Consider the following 12,885-nt stretch of genomic DNA (forward strand, 5'->3'; position numbering starts at 1 on the left):
AATATTTCGTTTTTCCTTTTTGCTACAGAGAATTTTATTTAAAGCCCAAAAAATATAAACATTGTATATTTAAAGAAGAAATAGAATGTAAAATAACAATAAGCAACTGAGCTTTACTACAAAAAAAAAGCGAGAGATGAAGAATAAGACGAAACAGCAGAAAGCATTCTTCTCGTAAAGAGAGAAAAAGAAGAAAAAAATAACACACAAAATTGTTTATTTTATTCTCTAAATAATATCATTGTCTTATGTTTAATGCCGTTCTTTTGGCATATAATACGTAAGAAAATATAATATATGGTCTTGAGCTATATTTTTGCTTCAATTTTGTGTGTTTGTCAAGTGCGCTTCGTTGTGAGTGAATTTTAGAGCTTTTCCTTTTTTTATTTTTTTTTTTTACAAAAATAAATAAAAATATTTTATTTTTCTTTTTTTTTTGTGAAAAAGCCACACAAAATAAATTTAATAAACAAGCAACCAAAGAAAAATAAAATTGCACAAACTACATTATTATTATTTGTTTAGTTGCATTTCTATTGTTTCCTTTCTCTCTTTTGCCCGTGCCTCTCTTAAAGCTTCGTCATCATCAAAATTGCATTTCTTTTTGTCTTTTCTAATAATTTTAAATTAAAGACGACCTAAATAAAATGTACATTAGGCCGTTACAGTAATGAAAAAAATATTTTTTAAAAATGATTTTAATTAAATTTAATTTTTTGATGACAAATTTTAAAGAGAAGCAAGAAGATAATATTTAAAAAATTAAAAATTTTATTTATTTATTTTAAAAATAAAAAAAAAATATTCAAAAAAAATTAAAAAAAAATTAAAAATATTTAAAAAACATTTTAAAAAAATATTTTAAAAAAATATTGAAAAAAAATATTGAAAAAATATAAATAACATAAAATTTCATTCAAAATAAGACCAAATTAAATATTTTCATACATTTAAAAATTTTTAACGGAAAAACAAATTTTTAAAAAATAAATTACAAATTTATTTAAATATTTATTTAATTTATTTTTTTTTATTTTTATTGACAAATTTTAATTATTTTTAAATTTTAATTTTTTTTTACTTTTTTTGAAAATTCATATTGAATTTCTTTTTTTAATATTTAAATAAAATTATTAAAAATTCTAAAGAAATTTTGACCTTTTTTCTTCCATTAAACTAAGAAATCTAAAACATTTCAACTTTTGCATCAGCCTAAATGGGCGACGAAACCAACTTTTGCCTTAACAAGAATTGTGCCACATTTTGTATCATTTTTGGCACGCTGACTGTTGCATGCAGCAAACAATCACAGCAAAACTCGCGCGGAGAAACAATAATCGTGCGCTTAAATTCCTACCTAAATATTTAAATGTGCATTTTGAATCGATTAAACAATCAAGTCTGACGGCAAAGTTTGTGTCGCTGCTGCTGCTGTTGCCGCGCGCAAAATATAGGGAGAACTTGAAAATTATGTTGGCGTTAACTGTAACATTTATTATTATTTTATTTAGAATAATATTTCTAGCCTCCCTTTTTTCGCTGTATTTGCATACACACGACTTGCGGCTAAAAATGGCATTTTTTAGAAAGGTGTTTGCTCGCGATTCATGCAAAAACGAAAAAAAAAATCGCAACAATAATATCGCTTTGTTGCACATTTCGCATGAAAGAACTGCCACCATTTTTGATAAACTTTTATGAAAGTCATTGTCAACGGCAATCCATACAAGTCGCGCTTTTGTGTTCCATATTTATACATTTTATATGCGAAAAAAAATAAAACAAGCTGTTGATCAACAAAAGGCTCGTATTTATCTATCATTGAACATTCCTTGTTCATTGTTTTTGTTCCCGCACCAATTGTTGTAAATTATGTTGCCACTGAAATCAATGCATACCAAAATAAATTCAAATTAAGATCGATCGAATGTCATTGTTATGCATTTTTATTTATTTTATATATTTTTTTGGTTTTCCCACTAAAAATGGCAATCCATGCGAAGGTAAACTCGATCCACGTAAAACTAGGACAACCAATTATTATATTATCGTTAAAACGTAATCCTTTATTTGTTTTTAATAATAACTAGCCACTCATTGTTGCCAGCAAATTGCATCGGCTCACCGTAATTTTACGAGTATTTTTGGTCGCTGCGTTTTCTAAATGACTGTTAATCCCCAAAGCACGCCACAAAAGTGATTTGTTATCAATTTAATTGCGGCTTGGGCATCTCATTATGTGTATGTCAGTCGTTTTGTTGCTTTTTAACAATAGAGATTTTTTTAATCGGTTTAATTTTTTTTTCTAACGAGTTAGAATTAAAATTAAATTTAAATGAACTTTGAGTGAGTAATGAAGAATAAAAAAATAAATATTTTGATGTTGATCGTAATTAATGGATTTTTAACCGGACTCGTTTATTTTTAAAAAAAAGCGTTAAAAATTTTTAAAATCAAGCTACTGTAGTAGAATTAAGGTAACGAACAATAAGACCAAAAATACTGAAGACAATAATGTTCTAGTTAATGGTCATCATTAATTTTATTATGTTATTTACTTTCTGCTCTATTTTTCATCTTCTTTGACACTCATTAGGTCGATAAGTTGCCGCGCGACCATTTTTTTTTTTTTTTTATCAAAATGTTCATTTAATGATCGTCATTTCTTTTTATACATTTTTAATACAAAAAAAAACATTTTATAAAAAAAATCTTAATAAAAAAAAGAGACAAATTGAAAAAAGAAGCTTTAAACTATTAAATCAGTAGTGATTTTATTTTGTGTTGAAGAAAATTATTCAAAATCATTTGCATAATGGCCAGATGAGTGTTTTTGTATTATTTTTCTATTATATCTTAATGTTCATTTTTATTTTATTTTTTTTTTTTATAAAAAACTGAGCAAATTCGGTCAAATCTTATAAATTCCTCAACATATATTTTTTTAACAAAGAAAAAAATATTTTAGAATTTTATTGTAAATTCTTTAATATATTTAAAACTATTCTTTTTTTGTCTTATATCATCATCAGCATTTACATAACGCATTATTTGTAACATGTTGCTCACGACAACAACAACAGAAGCGAAAACAACGACAACGACGACTATTTAATGAATAAATATATTTATTTTATATTTTTTTTGTGATGTTATTTTAATATAATACATACATATGAGACAACTACCAGATAATAAATTTCCAACATCATCATGCAGATTCCTCTCATAAAAGCGTATAAATATATATAAGGGAACATTAATAAATAGGCGATAGTGCATATGAACTAAAATAAATCTGCTTCTGTTTTGCATCAAGTCGTTCTTCGTTATTGTCGCCGCTTTGTTATTATTATTTCTTTTTTTTCGTTTGTACGACAAAAAATGATCTAAATAAATTATGACAAAGGCAAAGACAAAGAGACACAAGACAACGTTATCGCCGGAATTTACATACGCCCATAAAATTCATGTTTTATGTTAAATAGGCCATAATAGTAGTAATTAAAATATAGCGAAATTAACAAGATTTTGTTGCGTTTTGAATTTATTGCAAGTATTTCGAGACACATTTTTACTCGAAATGCGGCAATAAACAACTCGCGTCTTGAACAAACAAACAAATCCGCACACTGCTGGATGTTGTTAATGACAATAATTATGAGGAAGTACTTTTAATATTTATTTTCTGTGTGTGCATCGCCCATGGAGCGATTAAATTACCTGATAAATGACGGACATTAGTTGCGCGCGCGTTCGAGTTATCCTGCGACTGTGTCTAACGAACGGGCGCGCAAAATGGGCATAAATGTTATCCGAATCCCGTTAATTTCGAGGCAATCATAGATAAAAACAAAACAAAATTCATTTTTCTCCTTCGTGGAACTTTATAAATTAAAATTGAAATGAAATCTAATACGGTGCAATTTTTAATCATGATTCATTTTGTATTTATTTCGCTTCTTGTGGTTCTTCGCGCACATGTACCGCATCATCCTCCTACCGCGACGACGACGACGACGAAAAATGAATGAAATCAGATATTTTCTTGTTTTTAAAGCGGTCAGAAAATTGTTCAATTAAAATTACTCCGGTAAAATTCATTCAGCATATATTGATTGCTTGCAACTTGAATTTTATTTTTCGTATTATTTATTGCAATTCTGAGTTTTTTTTTAATAATTTATACGAAAATATCGAGCCCATAAATAAACATAAGCAAGGCGATGCGTAGTGAGTTGGTGTTGAATTTAATCATAAATCACAGAATTAAAATCATTCACGTACGCGGTACGTCTCAGCAGAACAGAAAATGGGACATGATACGTGTATAAATGCTCGAGTTATAATTCCCAACAAATATGGAGCTCAAAAGCGGGCTTATAATGCATTAAATAACGCGCTGCATTTTAATGCTGTATTTACTGTAATTAAAAGTTATCGTGGAAAAGTTATCCTCTTTTATTTGCAGTTTTGTTCAAATTTTAATGCAAAATGTTTTGTTTAATTATAATTTATAAAATTTTTATTTTTTTATGAGAAAAAGTTTTCCTTGTTGATCAATTTATTTCTCTTTAGTCCAGATTTTGTGAATCAATTTATTTTTTTTAAGGCGATATCCATTAATGACGTTTTGAATTTATCAGAATAATTTTTAATTTCAGTTTAAATCTCAATAGAAACTCGTGGAAATACAAAAAAAAAAACAATTGATAAAAAATTTTTATTTTTTTGGAAAAATCTATTAAAAAAAAAAAATTCTCCAAAAAAATAAAAATTTCGGAATTTTTAGAATATTTTTTTTGTTGTTTTTTGTCCCACTGGACGGTTTTTTTCTATTTCCACGAGTTTCTATTGAAATTTGAAATTATATTAAAAATTCCCTTTTCATTTTTAGGTTAAATCGTAAAATTAGGGGGTCGCTGGTTTTTCATTATAGGGGAAGGGAATATTAATGGATGGCGCCCAAATTCAGGTTTCTCATTCAATAAAAAGCTTTGCTCGGAAAAATAAACTCAAAGTCTGTATTTGCACATTGATCTGCAATTGGGAATAATAACTGCAAAACTAGAACATGAACAACATGCATCATCGTCGGGATACGATTTCTAGCAATAATAAATTTCTATGTAAATATTTAGATTTTTATCGTTCTGTTCCGCAAAACAGAGATATATCATGATCGAAGTAACTCTTTTACAAGAAATCTTTGGGGAAAATGGATGACAAAGAATTTTTCGATTTCAAAAGTTGCTTACACACTTCACTGCGCCACTCACAAAAATATTTTTCGCGTCTTTTATTGTAAATTTTCCACACTAAAATCGGAATTTTTCGTCGAAAAAAAAAAGTATTTATGATATCAGACAAGATTATCCCTTTATTCATATTAAAAAAGAACGATGGAAGTTTATTTTCTTTAAAAAATTGTGCTTGGATGCCTACTTGTGTATCCGTTCATGCAGAAATATTGATCCCAATATCGTTCGTGCTGCTGCTGGTGCGGGACTTTAAAAAGTATTTTCATATCGTAAGAATTTTGCCACTGGCATATATATAAAATAATATAATATAGGCAAATCAAAGAAAAATATAGAAGAAATCGTTTTGTTGCTATAAATAACTTTTTTCCTTCTTCTTTTTTTTTTATTTCGGGTAGTCACTCGTCGGAAAAGAGGGATTATTTTTAATCAAAATTGATGGTTTTCATCCTTTTTTTGTCCAAGTTACTTTTCTCTCGTCGCAAAAGAAATTAAGTGATCGATAAATTGGAAATCTTCGGAGCAGGTCCACTGAACATTCGATTGAGAAAGTAAAACTTGAAATCTGACGACTTTTGTGACGAAAAAGGAATATTTGATGTGGTTGTGCAAATAAAAATTGATTAATCCTCGAAAACACAAAGAAACACGAAGAATAAGGACAAAAGATTCGCTTTATGCGCAAGAAAAATATAAACATTAATTCATGTAAGTTGAAATTGAGGCAAAATGTTTACCGAGTTTTAATTAATTTATATCATTCTTCGCATTTTGCACACACACAGTTGTATGTATGTTTTGTACATGTCAGAGCAGAAACAAATGAATGAATGACAGATACAATTCCATTTCAGCTGATGATGTTAAACATTTTATTTACATGTTTCTCTTTTCGGAGGCACGGAGCATGTAATGTGTCATCAAGGCTTTTTATACAAATTTTGTATGAACGTGGAATGTGTAGATTCGATAATAAATAGTAAATGAATGAATCTGTTTGTGTCTCAGTCAAGCATATGAAATGTTATCCAGTTGTGTGTTGGCATCTTTTCATCGGGTTCGTATCTCCTTTTAACTATACTTTTATTTCTCTCGAAAGTGATGATGATGATGACGATAAGCAGGGACGAAAAAAATATTTTATTTTTTTTTTAATTAAATTAAAAATATTATAGTTTTTTTTATTAAATTAAAAATATTAACTTTAAAAATATTTTCAAAATTTTTATTAAATTTTTTTTAATTTTTTTTTTAATTAATTTATTTTTTTTTATTAATTTTAAATTATTTTTTTAATTTAATTTAAAAAATTTATTAAATTAAAATTTTTTTTTTTTAAAAAAAAAATTTTTATTAAATTTAATAAAAATTAAAAATTTTTTAAATAAAATTTAATTAATTAAAAAAATTTTTAAAATTAATAAATATTATTTTAAAATTTAATTAAGTTTTTCAAAAAATTAAAATATTTTGAGTTATTTTGTTTTAAATAAATTTTTTTGCCAAAAATATATATATATATTTTTAATAAATATTTCATACAATATTTGGCACATTTGTACATAAAACATGACTTTTAACATTTTTTTTATCATCCCTGTTGATGAGAATCTGTTCTATGAGCTAGATCGCGTAAATAATGCATAAAACACACACTCAAATACGAGCAAGAGTTGACGAAAACTTTTCTCTATATCTGGTTTTACACTAGGTTTAATTCAAATTCTTGTCGTCTTTTCGCACAGAAATCCACTCACACACGACACGCAAACAAACTTTTCTATTTAAAATTATTTTGTCTCTTTATGTCTTTATTTAAACACACATGAAATTGGATTTTTGCTAAAGCGAGAGCGAAATTCGTTGTTTAGAACTTTTCACTGTGTGCAACGCTTCAATGCATTTTAATTCATCATCAGCATCATCGTCGGTGTGTCGTTGTCGAAAATTGAAATGAAAATCCGGCATACGGCGGTAAATAACTTGAATGACTTCCATTTATCTTGCCTTAATTATGTTTGTTTAAGGATGTTTCATTATTTTTGATTAAACACAAAACAACGCGGGCTCCGAACAAGCAAAGGTAGCAAATTTCGCTTGCGCACCTTTTTTTTGTGGGTGAAAAGAGAAATTAATCGAGAGCAGGATTAGTGATTGATTTGTCTCTAATTTATCGCGGTCGTTATCTTATTATCTCCGACTAACGAGCCCAACGTTAATTTAATTCCTTTCTCCTGTCTTGCCTTTCTTTCGTCGTGCGTGCAAAACATTCTTCCAGACACCTCTCACACACAGGTAGTATGAGAGAGTTGAGGGAAAATTATTCAAATTGTGTGTGGCATTAAATATCAAACATTCTAAAATTTATTTAAATAGAAACATTTTGTCGGTATGCGAACACAATCACACAACTATTAAATTTATGTATGAAGAAAACCCAAAAAAGACAGGTTAGACATGCAATGCAGGCAAAATTGTATCTTCGTTCATAAATAAATACCTTTTTCCACTCAGTGGGAAGAAATTGAGTTTTTTAAGGCTTTTAATGGAATAAGAGCTAATTTTCATTCAAAAATAAATTTGAAAAAAAAAATTTAATTAATAAATATAATTTTATTATTAAATTTTAATTAATTTATTTTTTTTACAAAATAAAAAAAATATTTAAAAAATTAAAAAAAAAAATATTTACTAAAAAAAATCAAAACTTTAAATAATTTAAAAATTAATTATTCCCAAATTTTATTATTTTTTTTTAAATTTAAAAAAAATATTTTAATAATTAATAATAAAAAAAATATTTTTGAGTAAAAATTAAATTTCTTTTTAAAATTATGTATTTTTTTTTTTTTGAAATTTAAGAAAATATTTTCTTCAAAAAAATTTTTTTTTAAATTTTGCTATGAAAATTGGTAAGGTCTGAAACCTCAAAGCCTTTAAAATATTCCATTTCATTCCACTGAGCTCACATACGTTCCCGTGTGTGGTGTGAGAAACAAATGTCTTGAAGACGAACGTTCGTTCGTGTGTCAGATATTTTGGGGTTTTTCAAATTAGTACATATATCAAAAATAATTTCATTCATATTTTATCTCTCTCGAGTACACGTCGTTCGTGTGTGTGTGTGTTGACGGAAATGTATGAAAAAGTTTATGACAAGCCTCTCTTCATCATCTTCGTTTTCTAATAAATATTCAAAATGTCTTATCTAACATCGCAGCGAGTATCTTTTAAGCCAAAGAAAGAAAAAGTGACGTCGACATGTCTTTAGTGTGAGGATTTTAATTCGGTAATGGTGTGCCACAGTATTTAAATTTTTGTTGAAGCGTGTTAGGCAGGTAAGTGCGCGAAGGGAATTAAAGACATTTATTGGTTGGAATGTGATTAAAAGCCTCGTGAATCGTGAATGAATTAATTTGCGTCAAAAATGTGATCGGACAACGACCTCGATGTCGACGAGTAAACAAAAATACATTTGAAACAATTATCCAACAAGATAAACATATATGATAAAATTTTTTTTCCCTTTTAAATACGAAGGAATGCAGAATCCCGTAAAATTTATTTACTTAACTTATTACTTTTCTTGTGTCTTCTAAAGTGCGAGGGGGTTGCGTCCCTTTTTCTTGTCTTGTCTTATCATAACACGCATGTTAAATATGAAGGGATTTCTCGTAGGTATGAATCATGTTTCAATTTATTTCAATAATAAGACGACGAGGTTTTATTTATTTTCTATTATCTTCCAAAGTTTATATTAACATTAATTTTCTGTTGGATGTTTATTCATTAATTGAGGAATTTCTGAATCCCCCCTTTTTTGTTGGGGTTGTCAATTTTTTTCTGAGTCAGAAATTACCAAGAGATTTTAATGCAAAAAAAATCCTTCCCGAAGGCGACAAAAAATTAACAGGAATCATTTTTTTTTAATGAGACCTCATTTTATCTGACGTGCCTGTCAAACAATAGTTAATTAGCGCGCTTATTGTTTAACCGCTTCGTTATGTGCCATCACAACTTGAATGACAACAAATGAATTCTACCTAGAAATGGCGGCTTAAGGCTTATCCCTTTTGCACATTTTTTTTCCTGTCTTAGTTTCTCAATTCATAATTATTTTAATTATTTTTTTTTACGTAATTTTGTAGTGTGTGGAAATAATGAGATGGTTGCATTTTTTTTCTTTTTTCTCGTATCTAGGACACCGGATTTTCTTTTTTTTCCTGATGTAAAAAATTTTAATTATTTTTACTTACTTATATTTCCACTTGGAATATAGACGTTCCCTGATGGTGTCCTCACGAGACACGATGGCTCAAAATCCACACCCAATTCCGATGGATTGCCGGTGACGCGACCGTTCATGCGACTCATTGTTGGATTGCGGGGTGGTACGTCTGGAGGAGCTGTTGGCATTTGTCCCTCAAGTAAGCATCCTAAAAATAAAAAAAAATAAATTAGAAATTTTTTCTTATAGGATGAGAAAAAATGAATTATATCGACATTTTTTTTAAGTATCTGAGCACATATTCATATTCAATTCCGAGATAACGCAAGAAGGAAGGAAGACTCTTGCAGCAGAATAAAATTGTAACATGTGTGATGCCAGGCAGAGATAACACAAGTACAGTCGTTCTCAATAAAGACAGATATTTGTCTATCTATTATCATATCTTTGCAATGTTTTGAATATAAAGGAGGAATATTCTTATTATTGTTATTATGAAAAATACAAACAAACAACGTACGACTCGATAAAATTATACGATCGAGCACTCTTGAACATTCTTTATTAAAAGAATGGGGAACCGAGTCACAGTGTATGGTTTTTATTATTATGAAATTTTATCACAGGAAGGAAAAAGAAAAAGGGAGTGGACTCTTCTTCTTCTTCTTCGTTTTTACCTCGCATTGTTATTGTTTTTATTTTATTATAATTTTTTTTTCTCTTCATTTATTGATGAAAAAAGAAGGGCACGTTTATTAAAATAACACACAAGACAAGTAGCTTCTTTCCCTTTATTGCATTGAATTCCCTTGAATTGCACAAATGTATGAAAAATTTCTGCAGATTACGCCGATAAAAAATTCTTATTAATTGCTCTAATGAATTAAAACGACCAAGCAAGCGGAAAATTGGGAAGTTTAAGGAAAGCTTCTTACTTTCATAATTCTCGGTGTTGATGATGGACGATAATTTACGATGAGAAATAAAAGAAACAGTGACAAATTGAGCGTGAAAAGAGGATGATATTGTTCGCATCATTACGTCGCTTTCGTATGCATATATGCAACAAAAGGTGAGTGAGTGCATGCGTTAAAAAAGCAAAGAACTGGAACGCTTGTAAAGTGCAAAAGATGCTCTTTGTCTCGAATGATGAACGACTCGAAATTGACACCCAAATAACCATGACTGCGCTTTCATGGAGACACGCAAATGAATTGTCTATTACAGTAAAAAATCGACGTTTCGCGACGAAAAACGTGACGCGAAACAAGAAAAATTATATTTTTGGCTTTTCTGAAGAAATTATGAGTAAAGGGAAATTTTTGCTTTTTTTAAGACCGTAAGGGTCTGAAATTAAGGCCCTTTATAGTTTTTTTAGCAGATTTTTTTTCAGATTTAATTTGTTAAGAAAACCTTCAAGGGCCTTAATTTCAGATTTTTAGACTCTCCAAAGAATTCTTAGCAATTTTTGTGTCAAATTGCTAAGAGAGCTTTGGAGAGTCTTACCTTTAGACCTTGAGAGTCTTAAAAAAAGCCAAAATTCCCCACAATGTAAATTTGTGGATATTTTTTTAATGGTGAAAAATGATCTATATTGAGACAACAAACAATCCTTGTGAAAAAAATTTCATTCAATATTTTAAATTTTTGGATAAATTTGTAATTTTTGAAATTTTTTTCTCAAAAATTGTTTGTTGTTGTCTCAAATAGATCATTTTGTCACCAATAAACTTCAGAAAAGCCAAAAATGTGATTTTTCATGTTTCGCGTCTCGTTACGAAACGTAATTTTTTTACTGTGTAGTTTAAATAGCAGAACGAAATGATGCGTCTGTTGGATCATTAAAATACATTTTTTATTGTTTTTAATTCTTCGTTCCAATATGTGAATGCGAACACAAAAAAGGTTTGTCCTGCTTTGTTTTTGTTGTATTTTAATGTCATTTCTTGTACCATATACTTGGATAGGAAAGGTACTTGGTCATAAATATAGGTTTGATTGGGAAAAAAACTTTCTTTCTTCTTGCTCCAAGACACAATGACGATGATCATTAACTTTTTTTGTTTCATGTGTCGTTGAAAATGTAGAACAAAACTCATGTTATATGTAGATATACTAAACGTGCAATGCTACATTCATTTAACATAATTGAAAACGCCTCACTGACCCGATATTTGTCTTGTTTTGTATATCATTTATCTATTGTTCTGTTTCTCTCCGCGAACGAAGCTATTGTTTAGTACAAGTGGAAGATGTAGAAGAAAAAAAAACTCATATCATGACTCCCTTTTACTGCAGCGAATACTCGTATCATGCATATCATCTTAAAAGCACGATGGCCTAACCTTTGCATATATTCATTTTTTTTTTTATTTCTTCTATATTTATCATTATTTTTATTATTACTATACATTATTGAAAAACATACACATACAATAGTAATTTAAATAAAGAACACAAGTTATATCGTTGTGAAATAGAGAGATGAAAACAAACATTGATGCGTGTACTTATTATTATTAAAAAGTTTTATCGTAACTTTTGTAAGTTTATTTTTGAAAAATAAGTGGAGTATACTAATATATAATGATAGTGCAATGATTCATGAATTCACTCCCATATGCAGTGAATAGACAACGAAAGAGAAAAGAGACTTTGTATTATTTAAATATTCTTCCAAGTATTTTTTTTATGCTTCTTTGACTATCATTATATGATTTTTCAGTTTAGTTTTATATTTTTATTATTATTATAATAATTGTGTTTAAATTGATATTTATTTATGTTACCAGGTCAGTGATTGGCAACAACGATTCCCTTCCCTTGAAAGTACAAAATAAAAATATTTTTAATGATTCAACAACTTTAGCTCATAAAATATTCTTAAAAAAAAGTAATCAGCTTCATCACAGGAAAAAATGTTTAAGGTTCATTTTTTATTATAATCCGGGCAACAACTTCAGAGCCGAGACCGGTAGAATGTTCCTTATCTCTGGTCGCATAAAAAAGTAGTCCCATTGTTATTTTTATGTGTGCGAAGGAACAACGTTAAAAAATGAATCTTTTTTTAAGTATGATTTAAGCCGATTTTAATGAGCTAAAGTGGACAAGTGGTACTGTTAAGAATTTTTAATTATATTTTTTTAATGTCGTTCGTCCTCGTCGTCGTTAGTAAGAAGAATAATCTGTTTATTTTTTTTTTATGGAATATGCAAACACTCGGATGACTTTTTTTTATGAAGTCGGGAGATGATGAAGATTTTTAGATTGCTAATTACTGCATGATATAAATTTCGTGAAAAAAAACCTTTAAAATTAAGTGAAAATGTTCATCATCATGACAAACAAGACAACGGACGAAAGTTGTTATACTATAACTTTAATGCTTTACCTTTG

General features: G+C 28.4%; 1 protein-coding gene across 2 annotated transcripts in view; it reads right to left on the minus strand.

Annotated features, from left to right (window-relative positions):
- Positions 1–12,885, minus strand: part of LOC134832114 (teneurin-m) — a 148,079-nt gene that overhangs the window by 47,771 nt on the left and 87,423 nt on the right. For both annotated transcript variants that reach the window (XM_063846026.1, XM_063846018.1), the window contains exon 2: positions 9,518–9,697. In XM_063846026.1, the coding sequence (XP_063702096.1) occupies positions 9,518–9,697 (180 nt within the window). The remainder of the gene's footprint in view (positions 1–9,517; positions 9,698–12,885) is intronic.

The sequence above is a fragment of the Culicoides brevitarsis genome, chromosome 1, assembly GCF_036172545.1.
Source record: "Culicoides brevitarsis isolate CSIRO-B50_1 chromosome 1, AGI_CSIRO_Cbre_v1, whole genome shotgun sequence".
NCBI lineage: Eukaryota > Metazoa > Arthropoda > Insecta > Diptera > Ceratopogonidae > Culicoides > Culicoides brevitarsis.